We start from the raw sequence: 16,531 nt of genomic DNA on the forward strand, positions 1-16,531 counted from the left end.
GAATTTTTTTGCATATTATGATTTGACTTCATGCTGGGAATGTACATTAGATAATTGTGTTCATCTCCTTCAATTAAAAAATGCTCAATGATGACGATGAGGGTAGCACAACCAACAACAGCCTGACCATTTCCTCCTCAGCAAATAATAATAGTAACAACAACAACAATAGAAGGAGAGTAGTATTTGTTGTCGATGCAGAGCAACAAAAAGAACACCATACAAATGCTACTACTAATGTAAATAATAGTGTGTTGGAAGAGGCTGAACAACAACATAACGATAGACATGTTCATTTTGGGGAATTAGTAACGAGTCATTATCATCATCATATGGACGAACAAACACAACAGAAGCCTTCTTCAGAAATGATTGCCGAGGGAGTTAAAAGTTTATCGGTGAGGAAGATTGCAAAGGATAATCTTGTCAAATATAACAAGGTTTATGTATCGGATAGGTTGTATTTAAAGTTGAGAAAACAAGCATATAATGAAAGATATTCAGTGGAATCAGTTCGTTTTCCTATTAGTGCTATTGAGGAGAATGTTATTTATTTACTTTTGGGAAATGGTGATAATTTGGGAGTGTATCAGTGTTCATTGGAGAATTCCGAATCAAAACCAACAAATTTGAGTGGAAAGAAACAAAGCTTTTTGAAAAACAACACATCCACTATTGCTTTAAATTATTTTCAACGAGAATCTATGAGTGTACAGGAAAATAGTAATGTAAATATTGTATCATCCTATTTGGAGTGTATAGTTGAAGAAAAGTTATTCTCTGACTTTTCTTCTTTCATATTTGGAAATGGTACTAAAGTTACAGTTTTGGAGAGAATATCATTTTCAATAACCTCTAATACTTTGTCATCATTATTGCAACAGCGTAATAATGAAAAAGTCAAATTAACAGAAGAATCTTTGAAGGAACAATTTTCACAATTTGTACAAAAGTATTTAATTGGCAATGTATTTAAAAAGGATCAACGAGTTGGTATGGAGTATTTGACAAAGAATGGAAATTCTAAAAAGAAGAAGGAAATGATTGAGTTTATTGTCTCAAATCTAACTTTTTCCAAAAATGATATTTCATTATTTGGGATTATTACTTCAAACACTTCGATAGATATAGAGTTACGACCAACTACCGTCTCTAAGAATTTTTTGAATAAGGAACGAATTTTTCAAACACAACCAATTATGCAACTATCATGCCAACCTTTACTTTTTACTAACTTGACTAAATATGACTGTGTATTCTGCAGTTGTGAACTAATTGAATCTGATAAGATAATGACAAAAGATGGACCATTGCTTCTTTATGCTAGAATAATACCGAGTAACATAATTTATAGAGTCATGTTAATGAAAGGAATGGAACCAGGTACTATTCTAATGGGTAAACACCAACGTCAGAACCTTGCCACTAATGTGAATGAGAGTTTGCAAGTGAAATTTTTCTTTATGGATCCTTCGAGATGTCTTGAGGTTTCAAATGATGAAATGACAAAGAGAGTCAAGGAAAGTAATCCATTCAATTCACTTCAAGAACCAACTTCATACAATGATAGGCATTTCAGATCTCTTCAGACAATAGTCTTCAAATTGGATGAAACAAATGGAAATAGTATTTCATTCAGTAGTTTGATTTCGTATATTTATTACTTTTTCCAATATCACTACTTTGAAATTGGGCAAGAACTTGCCTTCTCGTTAGAATACTCTATCATTAGGATGAAAGTAATATCAATCAATGGCGTTGGAGTGCTTAGTATGAACAAGCCAATAGGAGGTTTGCTGGGAAAGAATACTCTTTGTTATTTTGAAAAATCAAGAGCCTTTGAATACAAGGCAGTTCCATCGCTTGATTTACTAGAGTTGCAACAGAGTGTTCACATAATGAAAGGATCTCTAATATCAGAAAGTGATGGAAACAGTTATTTTGTAAATACTCTATGCCCTGAAAAGAGACAACCTCAATGCTTTGAAATTGAAAGATACGAGAAGGCTCCTTCAACAATTAACATAATCCATCATGATCAATATCCTTCCAAGGATGTTTTTAAGAGAGTTTCCAAGTTTAACAAGTCCTTACAATTTACAAAAATAATTAGATGCACGAATCATAACTCTGATTCAGAAATTAGACATATTGTATTCAATTTGGATTTAAACTCTGTTGAACTATTTGATTCTTATGGAGATAAGGTTGAAACTGTAGAGGAAGCAACAATTAATGAATCAATCAATTTCCAAACCTCGGAATTTGCTAAAATTCCAGAATGGCTAAAACTATTCAATACTGGAAGGTTGAAGGCTTGTAAATTTGAAGAGCTAGCAACTCATTCTGCCACTACTTTTTACATGGACGATTTTGTAATTTTACAGGGAGGATGTGATACACAAGTCAATGAAATACAGCCACAAACAACCTTACTCATCTACTCTATCAAGGATAGAAAATTAATCAAGCTGGACGATTCTCAGAACAAAATGTCACTTCAGCATCCTCTTAGTATTTATCACCACTCTGCTAATATTTATGAGAACGATAAGCTGCTTCTCTATGGAGGTTTGAATTATGACTCTCAACAGAAAAAGTTTTCATCCTTGAATAATTTGATTCAACTCAATCTGAAAACTTTCGAATGGGAATATATTGAAACAAAGAATGAAGGGCCATCTCTCTATTATCATACCTCAACACAAGCTCATGATTCTCTATTTATTTGTGGTGGATGTCACAGTAGTACTAGAATTACAGAGTATCCTTATTTGTGGGAACTCAATTTATACACATTATTTTGGAGAAAAATCAAAACAGAAGAACCAAAAGAAGATGTCAATATTGGATGTTACTGTCTTTCACTACTCAAATTTTGTCCAATATTCTCCCAAATCATCTTCCTCCAAATGCACAGAGAACCAAAGGATGAACACTATGATACCAACTATTACAAATTATCCAAGTTACAAAAAGGATCCAGACATTTAAAGGTCAGAAAGATTACATTAAGACTGGAAAAGTCACCCCTCAAAGCATATTCCAAATGGCTTGCCGTCTTTGAGAGTACTTTCATGCTACCATCAGAGAGATGCACCTATCAGGATGTTCTTTTCCTTCACGAATGAATGAAACAATTAAAAAGAAACTGAAAAGTAAATCTTCCTTCAACTCTCAATTCCTGAACGATTTTTCGGCCGTTATTTAAAAACATTTTAAAAATTTAAAAAAAATGGAGCCACACATCATTGAGGAGAGGGAAGTTCCTAAAGCCTATTTACTTAAATCAGCCTCGGTGCCGAAGCCTATGGGATTTCTGGATAGGTTTGAAGTGAGAAGTGTAGCTAGGGATTTTTCACTGTTGGAAAATTTACGAGATGAGGATAAAGTTTGTAGTGGTAGGTAATCTTGGATAATTATGTGATGGAAATAATATGTGGATGAATAATAACAAAATAGATGATTCGGAAATGGTTGGAATAGAATGCCAGGATGACATGATGTTGTACTTTACAGGATTTCTAGTACTCCCATCAAATGCTAATAAATTTCATGAGAATCCATCAAACACTAGTATATTGGATAGAGATGAAAATAGAATTTATTACTTGATGTGTTCACCGAGTAGAATGTGGTCGTTTGATTATTCGGAAGATTTACGAGGAGTGTGGTTTGAAAATGATAATGGATGGTACAAGTTATTAAATCCAAGCAAAAAGTATGCTCCGATCTATGCCCCATTCAAAGCAGTAAGTGTTGTTCTGGTTAATACTTTATTAATTGTGATAATCTTTTGCTGAAATATATTGGAAATTTAATTATTAGAAATGTGATTTGTGGTTGTCACTTCATGAAGTTTTACAGTCTAACTTTTCGTCCACAATCAGTCAAGTAGTAGGGATGTTAGATGAGGATAAATATACAGAAAAAAACATTCTAGATAATGCTCAATTTATTCTCACCAATTGTTCAAATACTCAGGATGAATCAGGCAAGAAATTTTCTTCGTCTGTTTTTGCTGTGGAGCTGAGGAAAAAAATTGCTGAAATCGCATCAAATGAGAAGAAACATCCTAAAGTTAAATCTGAACCTATTAGTAGTACTACTGTAAAAAAGAGGGAACGTGTGGAAGTTGAAGTCCCAACCAAAAAATCAAAAATCAAAAAAGCTTCAAAAAAAACCTCTCTCATCAATCCAATTTTAATAGACTCATTCAATACGGCAAAACAAAAATGGAAAAAAGAAGCTGAGGATGGAGAACTTTCAGATAGTGGAGATCGTAACATTATTATTTTTCCTACAACACTTTGTAATTATTGTAACAAACACAGACACAATTTCATTGCCTGCGCCAAATGTGAAGAATATCAATTGTGTTCTGTTTGTTTCATAAATCTCGAATTGGATCAGCAAGTGAAAAAGAAAAATCTAAAGAATGGAAAGACAGCATTTGATTATTGTGGAGAAAACTCATTATTTACATGTAGACCTTGTTTTGAACGTGGAGATAGTGATTCATCTTCTGATTCTGGAAGCTTTAACCTAGATGATGAAAGTTAGATTTGATTATCAATCAAATAATCAATGAAAACTAACAATACGGAAGGAAATATTCAATTTTAACAAGATTAAGAAGATTGAATAGAGAAGTGACAATAGAAAAGAGTAAATAATTTTACCCTGCCATCAAACCAAACATTAACACGAAGCCAAAATTGATTGTTGTAAAACAAAAAAAAATGTCAAAACGAGATCGGTCATCTCGCGAGCAAGAGGATGAACAAGAAGGAACTTTGTCTTCGGAAGAAGAAATTTTTGATGATACACCAACATTGATGAAAAATGATTTTTCAATGGAAAGGAAGAAGAAAAAAGTAAAACAAGCACCACCCTTTAATCTTGTCAAAATTACGCAAGATTACGATCAATCACATTATAAATGTGTTCAACTAGGAAATGATTATGATTCATATATGTTATTTTCGGCCAACAAAACGCCAACCAAAGAGATTAAAGAAGTGATATTCATGATGGAAACATTTCTACTTATTAGAACAGTTGAAAATAGAATATTTTACATGGATGAAATGATTGCACATGGAGAGGTGGATTGCAGCAAGATCATTGATAAGAGTTCAATTTTGAAACTTGTGGCAACCTCTTCATCTGCCTATTTACTAACAAAGAGCGGAATTTATGTGTATGCTCGTGGTACTCATTCATTTGAACCTTCCTTTTCAATTGAAAATCATGATGAGGAGTTTGTTGATATTTCAGCATCTTTTGTTGATAACTTACTGATTCTAACAAGTGAGAATAGAATTTTAACAACTGGTTGGAATAAGTTTGGAATGTTGGGAGATGGCACAACCAAAAGCAAATATCACTCATTAGTTAATCCTGAAACAAGTCATACTCATCGTGTAAAGATTATAGTGAGTGGATCATGCTTTAGTCTTTACACAAGTGGCAGCTCTTTATTTGCATGTGGAGAATTGTATAATATTGGAAGTTCTGCATGTGTCTCCAAGTTTGAAAGACAATCTCATTTCAAATTCGAAGCGTCAGATGTGGAACAGATCATTGCCAAACCTTTATTTACCTGTTTTTGGACGAAACAACATGATTTACATATTTACGGAAGGGGATTTTATACCAAACTCAATCTTAATCAAAATATTTACTCAATAGCTGTGCTTTACACCAACATATTCTGCTCATATAAGAATGGAAATGAAATAACACAAACAAGACATGAACATGTTTCAAATGGAGAGTTTACAACAGAGGTTGTGACTGGAAAGTATAATGTCAAGTGGTTCAATTCTGTTTGTGTTGGTTCCAACTCAATGTTGCTGTTTTTCACAAAACCACAGGAGGAGTCAATATTTAAAAAAGTAATTACCAATTTTTTTGACATCATAGTCGATTCTTCATGACCAGGTTTCAAATATTTTGCTTTGTCAAAGACGCCCTACTTGAAAATTCAAAATCAAAACGATGAGGCACTGACCATTCCATAATCAAAAGTGTAAAGCACTTGAGTTTTTAGATGTGTCCTCAATTTTAAATTTTAAGAAATATTCAAAGTTTAAGTAAAATGTACAGTAGTAAGAATGATATAAATTTCTATGCTTTTTTCATAAAACACATTAATACATGCGTTAAAGATGACATCTAGAGTTAGTCATTTACTAAGATCTGGATCGTAAATAGTTTGGAGATATATCTCCTCTGAGAAGAAAATGAACCTCAAGCGTGCGTATTAAAAAACACGTATTGGTTGAAATGAATAACATTCATTCCTTCCTCACGAATGGAAACTTTCTAGAAAGCATAAAGATTGAAAAAGAGAAACTTCAAGGTTTAGGACTTACCGACAGCTCACTATTCAATGTTTCCATCGCAATAAGACCATTCTACAGTAAATACGCACGCTCCAACAAGCATCCATAACAATAATTTCCTATAAAAGGAACTTCCGTGTTGAAACAAACTTCCACAACAAAAAAACACAAAAAAAAATGGTCATCCTCTCAAACAGAAGAATTTTACTTGTTGCTCGTCCGGAAAACACACCAAAATCTGCTCATTTCACACTGAGTGAACCAGTACAGGAAATCAATTCTGAAACTTGCCTAAACGAAGGTGAAATTCTTGTGAAAACCTTATTCCTCTCAGTGGATCCCTATTTACTCATGCCAATGGGAAGAAAGGGAGTGCATCCTGATGTGGTTCCTAATCAAACTCCATATCCATTGAAACAATTCAAGGATGCAGCAATTATTGCCAATGTTGGAGATGTGTTTGGAGGAAGAGGTGTTGGACACGTGGTTGCCACCAAACATGATGATTACAAGGTTGGAGATTTGGTTGCTGCTGATTATAGATGGCAAGAATATGCAATTATTAGTGTAAAATCAGAGTTGACTTTTGAAAAATTGGAAAATGAAATATTTAGTCAAGTTTCTCCATCAACTGCTTTGGGTGTTTTGGGAGTGAGTGGTTCCCATGCATTGTGGGGTTTCAATTTCGTCCTTCCAAAAGATGAGAAACCAATCGAAGGAAAGACAATTGTTGTGAGTGCTGCAGCTGGTAGTATTGGACTAACTGTTGCTCAATTGGCCAAAAACAAGGGTTTCCGTGTGGTTGGTATTGCAGGAGGTGAAGAAAAGTGTGAGAAATTGATTTCTGAATTTAAATTGGATGCCGTAGTTGATTACAAAAAGGCAAATGGTGACTTGACCTTACTTAGTCAATTATTGAAAGAAGCAGCTCCAAATGGAGTAGATGCATTCTTTGATAATGTAGGAGGATTGGTTGCTGATGCAGTTTATGAAAATCTCAATTTGAATGCAAGAGTTTATTTTTGTGGAGCTATTTCACAATATGGAGAAGGAAAATCAGTTTTAGCTCCAGAGAAATACACAAATAATCCAAATATTACAAGTATTACATGTTTACAAGCTGATTATATTAATAATATTCCACAAGCAAGAAGAGAACTCTTTGAATTGATTCAAAAAGGTCAATTGAAACCAGTTGAGTGGATTACTAAGGGAATTGAACAAACTCCAAAAGTTTTTGAGGAGATGTATGCTGGAAGAAACTTTGGTAAAACACTTATTCAAATTTAAACTCTTATTTTCTATTTCAATAAATTACAAAATTTGTTTCACATTAGAAATTGTAATAATTTTACATAAAAAATAAGGAAATACTTTTAAATAATAGTAATTTTAGTGATCTATACAATATATTTCCTATTACTAAATCAAATCTATCCACAATACTACCTTTCGAACAAACTTTACAATAAAAAATAATTTTTGGAAGAATCTCTTTATTAAAGCAGACTAAAAAATAACAAATCAATAAATCTTAATAAGCTTCATCTTCATTAATATCCTCATCATCCTCACCAATATCTTCCATATTATCTTCATCAATATTTTCAAAATTAGAACTTTCATCAGTTGGTAAAGAATCAAGTGTATCCAAAACTTCTCCTTCATCACTCAAAGTTTCTGCTTCAAGATTTTGTTCAAGAGCAGCTTCTTCTTCTTCCTCACCTTCGGAATTTTCAGTATTTGATTCAGTTGATGCCTCGGCAGTGTCAAGACTGTCAAGTGTCATTTCTTCTTCAGTTCCATCGAGGAGAGCAACTGATTCAGCGGAAACAACATTTGATGTAGAAGTTGTGGAGAAGAAACCGCTGATTAAGAAGAGGGTTAATAATAACAAGGAAAAGACAAGAAAACGTTTGTTCATTTTTTTTTGATAGTGAAATTTGATGTCTGACAGAAAATCGAGTCAACTTTCTGACCTAACAGAGCAGATTTATGTTTCATGATAATTATTAGAGAATGGACAAGGTGTTTTATTGGATTTTTAATTAAATTGTAAATTTTCTTTATTTAATAAAAAATCAAAAATTCAAAAATGGAAATTTTGAAATTGTAATTTTGATTTGGAATTGCTGATGACAAAGCAATGATGTAACAACATGATCAATCTCTTATCAATTACTACATCCAATTATTGAAAGTAAACTAATTTTATCTTTCGAATAATTTAGTTTACGTTTCGAATACATTTACCAGTTGAAACTTTATCTGTGAATTTTCCAACTGATGGCTTCCTTTTCCATACCAACCGTCTGTTCGAGTGTCAAATTGCACCTGTCATCAATTCAAAAAACATTAAAAAAAAATATTTCGTCGTCGTTCTTCTAACAAATAACACAATCATCAAAAATGGGTAATGTCATTCCTGTTAACACTCTCTTCTTGGGTATCGATGGAGCTGGTAAAGTAAGTAACATGAAATCTTTACATTTCGTCTAATGTGTAAACTAATGTTTAAACTAATGTGTGTAAACTAAACTTTAGACCACCATCATCAACACTGGTATGAACAAATTCAAACAATTAAAACAAGAGCAAATTGATGCTATACAACCAACTTTGGGACATGATTCAAAGAGATTTACAGTGGAAGGAGTTGAATTTATTTCATGGGATGTAAGTATTTGAAGAATTGAACAAGTTTTCTAATAGTAGAAATTGTCATTGATTGAATGGTGTTGTTGTTTTGTTCATTGACTGCTCCAATAACAATAATAATAACAAATGTCATGTTGACGTGTAAAAAACTCGAAATCTTTGGATGATTTGAAAAAATATTAAAAAATTCGTGATGATATGAAAAATGGATTCGATTCTTGGCCATGACATGAATTTTTCTCACTATTTCTCACCACCATTGACAATACCACAACAACACATTGAACAATTCAATCACGACCACTTTGTTGCTTCCTATAGTTCCCTGGCAAGGAACAACTTCGTTCCACATGGACTTCCTACTATAAACATGCTCAAGTCATTGTCTTTGTTGTTGACAGCTCTGATAGTGATGAACGTTTAGAAGAAGTTAAGGAAATTCTCCACTCCATCATTCAAAATGTCCAATTACGTGAATGTTTGTTGTTGATTTTGGGTAACAAACAAGATTTGAATTCCACTAGAAATTTGGATAAATTGAAGGATACTCTCGGATTAGGAGGTAATTTAAGTGGATTACGTGATCGTACTTGGAAGATACTTACTTGTACTGCCAAAACTGGAGATGGTTTGGAAGATGCTTTCAAATGGTTGTCAACTGAAACAATGAAGGCCTATAAAAAGAGAGAAAGCAAGAAGAAGGAAGAAAAGAAGGAAGAAACTAAAAAATAATTGAACTAAGATGTTGTATTTCAATAAATCTAATTGTTAAATATCAAGACAGAGATCAATCGGTTTTAATTGAATATTGGGAGAAATATCCTATTGTTTCAAAGAAAAACATGTTTAGGATAAATATTGAACTGAACTAAAATGTGATATCATAACAAGATGACACTTTGTTGAAAAATTTTAGTGCCATCTCACAGATTTGATCTCTCTTTCAACAATGCACCAATTGGATAACATTCTTTACAATTCAAATTCATCCCAATTTTTTGGTGCATTTTCCAATTTGAAATCCAAGTTCCAAACGAAATTTAAAAATTCATCAAAAATTCCAAAAAATTCATAAAAAAAAATTCAAAACTTGAAATTTTCATCATTTCACTAATATAAAATGTCTGCTCAATCCATTAGCTTTTCCAAGTATACAAAATTCGACAATCACTACAGAAAACAATACGTCGAATCGATCAAGACCCAAAATGAAGAGATGAGCAAGAAATTAAATCATCCAATGGAATGGTATTGCTCCGAGAAGGTTCATGGTTGTAATTTGAGCTTTATTGTTGATAGAGTAAGGCAATCAGAGTATAAAGTAGAGGTTGCTAATCGTTCATGTGTTCTTTCACAATCATCAATGAGCTTTTATCCAAAAACAATTGAACAGTTGGAGAAAAAGTTTGAGTGGTGAATTGAATGAACAATTGAAATTGAAGAGTGTTCAAATTTATGGTGAATTATTTGGTGGATTATTCCCAAATAAGAAACCTTCAGATGCTAAGGCAATTCAAAGTGGAATTCACTATTGTCCACATCATGATTTTTATGCTTTTGATGTTCTTCTCGGATTTGAGAATGGAAAACAATCTTGGGCTGTTTTTAACAATGTTGATCCATTGTTGGATGAGTGTGGATTCAAAGTGAGAGCTCAACCATTGTTTAAGGGAACTTTGGACGAATGTTTGGAGTTTGATGTTAAATTTAACACTAAATTACCAGAAACTTTCTATCCAGAAATTGTAAAGGAAAGAAATGCTTCCTGGAAGGATTTGGATAATATTTGTGAAGGTGTTGTCATCAAACCAACCAAGTACAATATCTTTGTGGAAACTGAAAGAGCTGTAATCAAGAAGAAGAATGAAAAATTCTTGGAAACTGAAGCTAGTGATAAACCACAACAACCAGTGAAAAAGGAAAAGGGTGACTCTGAAGAGCTAGTTCAGGTATGGAATGAACTCTCACGATACATTACCTCCAATCGTTTGGATAATGTTCTCTCAAAGATTGGAAACCTCACCAAGAGTAACATGTTCCCAGTTATGAAGGAATTCTCAAATGATGCCCTCGAAGAATTTAAATTAGATTTGGAACGTGGTGCTTTGGAAAATTGTAAACCAGTTTCTTCACTTTCAAGTGAAGATCAGAAAAAGCTCACTAAAAAGATCAATGATGCTTGTATGGTTTTAATTAAGGAACAATTAAACAAACCATCATCAGAATAAAGTGCAAGTTGACTATTTCGAATAAAAGTGGTGTTACTGAAATAATTTACAATTTTTTGTTTTTTGAATACAAATTGCAATTTATTGATTATTTACCATACAATAACCATTCAATAATTACGGTGTTTACCCTCATAGGTATGATAAACCTCTACTCTGTCTTGTTGTGGTACAGTATCGCTTCTTTTTTGATGGTCTGGAAAGTTTTGTAGGTGTTGTCTTAAATTGCCATGAATGTTACCAGTGGCAGCACACTTATGTCCTTGTGGGGTTTGACTACTAATGGGGTTATTTTGAGATTTAATTTGACTACTTGTTTGGGAGTTATTTTGAGATTTAATTTGGCTACTTGTTTGGGAGTTATTTTGGCGACCAGTTTGGGATTTATGTTGAGTCATTTTGTTTCTGGCTTGTTTTATTTATTTTAACATACCACGTTTAACATCAAAACTTTTATTATAAAGAACTTTTGAGCCAAAAGGGAGACTTCATTTTTGGACAATTTCTTAATTTATGAAATTACTAGCTCAAGAGAAGCCCAAGACGAGTCAAGGATTTATTTGGTGTTGGTGAGCCTTTAAATTGAACCAATGACAATAAGGATATTGTTAAGAAATTTTAAAAAATCAGAAAAAAATGCTCAACACTGAAACCAAGCTAACCTTCCATCATGCAATTTTCGAATTATCGGAAGGCTACTTTTTCATTGATCAAATTCTTCCATTCTTTTCTTTCAATGATTTGGAAAATTTATTTCTCACCTCCAAACATATTGCCGAGTTGGTGAGCAGACAACATCACATTGATTATTTAGCTGTTTTTAATGCTGGACTTGCACATTATTCATCATCGGGGAATCGGAATAGATGGATTGATTCAACTCCTCCGAATGAATTTCCATCACTGCTGCAATTTGCAAATGGAATAAAAGTGATGATTGAAGCAGAGGGATCATGGCTGATTGAATATATTATTGGTTATTGTCGGAAGGTGAATAAGTTATTCAGTATTTCATATGATAAATATATTTATAATTGGTCACAAATGGATTTATCACTGATTAAGAATATTGAGGAGTTTGGACTTGTCAGGTTGGACATGTATAATTTTCCAAAATTTATGCCATTGTTTGAGGGAAAGAAAGTGAAACAGATTAAATTATCTATGGGATATATTTATCAAGATATCTTTGAACAGACTAGACCTGTTTTAGATAAGATCAATTTCAAGGAATTATATTATTCCATTTCATGGGTTTCTTCATTTAATATACTGAGTGAAGGTCTATCTAAGGAAGATTTAGATTTTAGAAACAAGATAAAGATTTCAGTAGGTGATGTCGGGATAGATCAACACCATTATAGTTCGCTGAAAAACATTTCTAAATGTTTCGAGTTTAGTTCAATTACAATTGAGAATGCTACAAAAAAAGAGGAGGATTATAGCGACCACAAATTTGACCTATTTTCAAAATCATACACCTTGAAAGCAGCTTTTTTAACCAAAGTACAGTCACTTGCATTGCCTAAATTCTCAAATACTGAGCCTTCAGCAATAGAAATGCATAATATTGAATTAGCTCTCAATAGTGCAAACATTGATACTTTTCATGTGCTACACACGACGAAATATTTAACAGAATTGAAATTGCAGGACTGTCACATTGATTTTTCAGATATTGATGCAATTGACTTGAAATTATTGAATAATATGGTTTTGAATAGATGTAAATTTGTAAAGAATGGAAAACAATCAAATTTGGAATTTATTGAATGTATTAGTGCACCTAAACTCACAAATCTAACATGTGGTGACCTGTCGTTAAAATCAATTCCAATGATTTCAAAGAGTATCACCACTTTAAAATTAGGCAAGAATGAAATTGAAAATATCGAATTGGAAAGGTTAGATTCTATGAAAGGATTGACTAGTTTGGATTTATCAAATAACAAGTTAAATGATTTAAAAAACGTTCAGTCGATTATTGGAAAATTCAAGGACCTGAAATTGAATGGAAATCCAATCTTTAAACGTATGATGATTAACAAAAACAAACTAGAATTTATTAACGATGACTGTAAACATGATGTTAAAAGATCGAGTAAGCTAAACACAAAACCAAAATTTTCTGGAACAGATGTGGAAATTATCAAACAATTCAGAATCATTATCTCTCAGAGAGATTATCCACACTGTGTTGAAAGGAAGGATTTTCTTAAACTAATTTCAAATCCAAAAAAACCAAACAGCTTGGACGAAACAAATGTGATTTTCTGGAACCATCACTACAGCAACAGTCAAACATCATTGTCAAAAGATGGAAATACCACATTTGTTGGAACTAATTTTACAAGCTTTTGTCAAGTTGCCATCTATCTAAACAATTATTTACAACACGAGTTTTGCTCTAAATGGTATTTTTTCGGTATTAATGGAACAGATAATATTGAGCCACTGCATAATAGAGAATTGCTAAATGAGGTGTCCTATATTGTGCATGAATGGTCCTTTGTTTCCTCTCACATTGAATTTGTTAGAGAATTGAGAAGAAAATATCCTTCGAATTCTTTCTAATAAATTGGATTCTAATATTTTTCAGTTATTTCGAATAAATTAAACTTTATTATCAGCTCCGTAAGGTTGATTTGGTTGGGCATAATAATTAGGTTGTGGATCCACAACTCCTGGTTGACCATATCCTTGATTAGCAGTAGGATATGGTTGACCATAACCACCTTGTGGTTGTCCATAGCTTTGATTAGGATTATAAGGTTGAGCTGTTTGATTTGGATTATACGGTTGACCATAACCTGGTTGACCATAAACCTCTGATGATGGATTGTAATAAGGTTGTTGTTGACCTACTACTGGTGGTTGTGTTTGATTTGAATAATAAGGAGTTGAAGTGTAACCACCTGGTTGTTGAACTGCCAAATTTGGTTGCATTTGGCCAACTGTTGTCGTGGTTGATTGAACAGTTGTGGTTGCAACTGGGATTGGAGTGGTGACAGTTGTGGCAGCTGCCAAATCACTTCTTGACATACCATCTGCGATATTCTTCATGATAATGAACATTCGAATACCTGCAATGACGGACGAAATTCCAGCAATGATCAATACAATGCCAATAACACCCAAAACAATTGGAGTGGTAATTCCAGAGCATGATGTGCTGGAATTGGTTGTCACAGCAAGACATGCTATAATGAATACAAAGTTTAGTCAAGTTTCGAATAATTTCAAAAATTGATTATTAGAAACAAGATAATGAATTAGTTTTCAACAGATCAACAAGAAACCTACCTGCATACAATGCACCAACGGCAATCGCAGCAATTCCTAGAGCAATACCAATCAAGATGGAAACAACTCCTGAGATAATTGTGGCAAGTGGTTTAGTTCTTCTGTTTCCAATAACTATTCCTCCTCCTACGTGATGATTTACATGATGATGGTGATGATGACCGTGTCGTCCATGGTGATGGTGGTGAGCCATGCGTTGTGTTTCGTTTCGTTTTTTTTGTTGGAATGTTTATTGGAAACTGGGTGATGTACTTGCCAGGTATGGGTTGAAAGGGAGTTCCAATGTTGTTTCTATTTGATGAGGATCTTATTGTAATCATTGATTTGTAATTTCCTCATACTGATCCAGTGTGGATATTCGAAAGTTCAATACTAACTTGGAAAATTAACATAAATTTATAATTTTCTTAAATATTCCAATTTCATTTTCATCTAATGTTTTCCAATTTTAGTGTTTCTTCTTGTACATAAATGTCTTTCGTTTGCAATTTAGAAAAGGTAGGATTAGTTTTCAGTGCTTGTAAACATTCGCTTGTTACTTTCATTTTTCCTTTTCTGTTTCCTTCAAGTTTTGTTAAATTTATCAAATTGGTGCAATTTGATAAAATGGTTGCATCTATAGATGTTTCTTCAATATTTGTAAAACGTAATTCCTTTAAATTAGACAAGATTGGATTGGTGCAAATTATTTGCAATTCCTTGTTTCCACCATCGATACTCAAATATTCCAAATTTGATAGACAAGTAGAATTCAAATAATTTGAAAGGACATTTTGTGATTCCTTGGTAGGTCTAAGACGTAGTTGTTTGAGCTCTGGACAATGATCAATAAGTGAGGGAAATGGTGCCAAGTTGGAGTCATCCAATTTTAGGTTGGTAATTGAACTTTGACTGTTGGGAGGAAATTTAGCAATTGTATTATCAAATACCATATTTCGATAAGATTGTACATTCGCATTTACCCATTTGACTGTTGTTAGATTTGGTAAGTTTGGAGAAATAAGCAAATTTGCAAAATCCTGATTGTTAATGGAACATTCAGTAATCTTGAGATATGTAAGATTCTTACAATTTCCATTTGATAAAGAAATATCAGTAATTTGGTAGTTTCCAATGTCCAAATATTCCAAGTTGGGCTTATTTTTCAATACTTCATTCTGAAATTCGTTACCTCTGTAACCGTATGTATGAGATGTTAAATGAGTAATTTGTTTCAAATATTTGGTACCCAAGCATGACCCAATTCCATCAAAATTATATGATACATCTAACTTCTTAACGGTTGACATAAACGCACTTCCAAATAATGCATCTGCTTCCGTTTTTTTAAACTTTTGCAGTTGCCTTAAGCTCAGTTCAGTTAAGTTTGGCATTTGACATTTCGTTAAATGCTTTACGGATGATAGAATCAAATTATTACCAGAAATATCTAATGTGTGCAATTTATCCCATCTGATACCTTTTCTTGAAAGTGATTGAAATGAGCTAACAAGAGCACCAGACAATTTCAAAGAAGTGACATTCTTAATTTGTGGACTTTTTACCAAAAACTCAACATTCTTGGAAGCATTCACTTGTATTTCAACCCTGTCCACAACATCTTTCCACAATTTTGAAACATATCTACAATAAGCGAGATCATTAACATTCAAGAATTGGAAAATACTAAATAAATTGTCAGAATTCAAACGAGTGGACGAAACTTTTTTTCTATGAATATCCACTTGTTTTAAAAACTCGTAAATATTTCCAACAAATTCATCAATTATTTCGCTATTGTACACAAAATAACGACTATCAACAAGTTTCACCTTATTTGCCAATGAAATTAATTGTGAATTAACAGTCGTCATTTCTTCAAATAACACCGATTCAATATTTTCATCATCAAACATTTTTCCATCATGACCATCGTGATGATCAGCAGCCGAAGGCTGTGATGATTCGTGCTTTCTCTTCTTTGTGTTGTTGGTCATTTTTTTTTTTAAGTTT

The 16,531-nt window shown here is 32.8% G+C and overlaps 9 protein-coding genes across 9 annotated transcripts; 6 read left to right on the forward strand and 3 right to left on the reverse strand.

Annotated features, from left to right (window-relative positions):
* Positions 1-80: 80 nt before the first annotated feature.
* NAEGRDRAFT_53906 (uncharacterized protein) lies at positions 81-4,563 on the forward strand (the record flags this gene model as incomplete). The annotated part of the gene is made up of 2 exons (XM_002669836.1): positions 81-2,996; positions 3,985-4,563. The coding sequence occupies 2 exons, from the start codon at positions 81-83 to the stop codon at positions 4,561-4,563; spliced, it is 3,495 nt and encodes a 1,164-aa protein (XP_002669882.1).
* A 179-nt stretch (positions 4,564-4,742) lies between these two features.
* On the forward strand, positions 4,743-5,942 carry NAEGRDRAFT_75128 (uncharacterized protein; the record flags this gene model as incomplete). The annotated part of the gene is made up of 1 exon (XM_002669837.1): positions 4,743-5,942. One exon carries the CDS (start codon positions 4,743-4,745, stop codon positions 5,940-5,942), a length of 1,200 nt encoding a protein of 399 aa, XP_002669883.1.
* Positions 5,943-6,527: 585 nt separating this feature from the next.
* NAEGRDRAFT_75129 (uncharacterized protein) lies at positions 6,528-7,640 on the forward strand (the record flags this gene model as incomplete). The annotated part of the gene is made up of 1 exon (XM_002669838.1): positions 6,528-7,640. The coding sequence occupies one exon, from the start codon at positions 6,528-6,530 to the stop codon at positions 7,638-7,640; it is 1,113 nt and encodes a 370-aa protein (XP_002669884.1).
* A 244-nt stretch (positions 7,641-7,884) lies between these two features.
* Positions 7,885-8,274, reverse strand: NAEGRDRAFT_75130 (uncharacterized protein; the record flags this gene model as incomplete). Its single annotated transcript, XM_002669883.1, has 1 exon — positions 7,885-8,274. The coding sequence occupies one exon, from the start codon at positions 8,272-8,274 to the stop codon at positions 7,885-7,887; it is 390 nt and encodes a 129-aa protein (XP_002669929.1).
* A 485-nt stretch (positions 8,275-8,759) lies between these two features.
* Positions 8,760-9,740, forward strand: NAEGRDRAFT_75131 (ARF/SAR family small GTPase; the record flags this gene model as incomplete). The annotated part of the gene is made up of 3 exons (XM_002669839.1): positions 8,760-8,816; positions 8,895-9,026; positions 9,330-9,740. 3 exons carry the CDS (start codon positions 8,760-8,762, stop codon positions 9,738-9,740), a joined length of 600 nt encoding a protein of 199 aa, XP_002669885.1.
* Positions 9,741-10,119: 379 nt separating this feature from the next.
* On the forward strand, positions 10,120-11,236 carry NAEGRDRAFT_82006 (RNA ligase; the record flags this gene model as incomplete). Its single annotated transcript, XM_002669840.1, has 2 exons — positions 10,120-10,322; positions 10,402-11,236. The coding sequence occupies exons 1-2, from the start codon at positions 10,129-10,131 to the stop codon at positions 11,234-11,236; spliced, it is 1,029 nt and encodes a 342-aa protein (XP_002669886.1). The 5' UTR covers positions 10,120-10,128.
* A 636-nt stretch (positions 11,237-11,872) lies between these two features.
* On the forward strand, positions 11,873-13,616 carry NAEGRDRAFT_75133 (uncharacterized protein; the record flags this gene model as incomplete). The annotated part of the gene is made up of 2 exons (XM_002669841.1): positions 11,873-13,337; positions 13,528-13,616. 2 exons carry the CDS (start codon positions 11,873-11,875, stop codon positions 13,614-13,616), a joined length of 1,554 nt encoding a protein of 517 aa, XP_002669887.1.
* Positions 13,617-13,841: 225 nt separating this feature from the next.
* NAEGRDRAFT_59824 (uncharacterized protein) lies at positions 13,842-14,750 on the reverse strand. Its single transcript, XM_002669884.1, has 2 exons — positions 14,540-14,750; positions 13,842-14,436 (listed from the first exon to the last, which is right to left on the reverse strand). The coding sequence occupies exons 1-2, from the start codon at positions 14,730-14,732 to the stop codon at positions 13,850-13,852; spliced, it is 780 nt and encodes a 259-aa protein (XP_002669930.1). The 5' UTR covers positions 14,733-14,750; the 3' UTR covers positions 13,842-13,849.
* Positions 14,751-14,967: 217 nt separating this feature from the next.
* Positions 14,968-16,515, reverse strand: NAEGRDRAFT_53913 (uncharacterized protein; the record flags this gene model as incomplete). The annotated part of the gene is made up of 1 exon (XM_002669885.1): positions 14,968-16,515. The coding sequence occupies one exon, from the start codon at positions 16,513-16,515 to the stop codon at positions 14,968-14,970; it is 1,548 nt and encodes a 515-aa protein (XP_002669931.1).
* Between the last annotated feature and the right edge of the window lie 16 nt (positions 16,516-16,531).

This window comes from Naegleria gruberi (assembly GCF_000004985.1).
Source record: "Naegleria gruberi genomic scaffold NAEGRscaffold_77, whole genome shotgun sequence".
NCBI classification, from domain to species: domain Eukaryota; phylum Heterolobosea; class Eutetramitea; order Acrasida; family Naegleriidae; genus Naegleria; species Naegleria gruberi.

Excerpts from the sequence above, each read along its gene's own strand:
- NAEGRDRAFT_59824 (XM_002669884.1), bottom strand. The coding sequence starts at position 14,732 with ATGGCTCACCACCATCACCATGGACGACACGGTCATCATCACCATCAT. Across the intron at positions 14,437-14,539 it reads CGTTGGTGCATTGTATGCAG|CATGTCTTGCTGTGACAACC; the intron begins GTAGGTTTCTTG and ends TATTCATTATAG.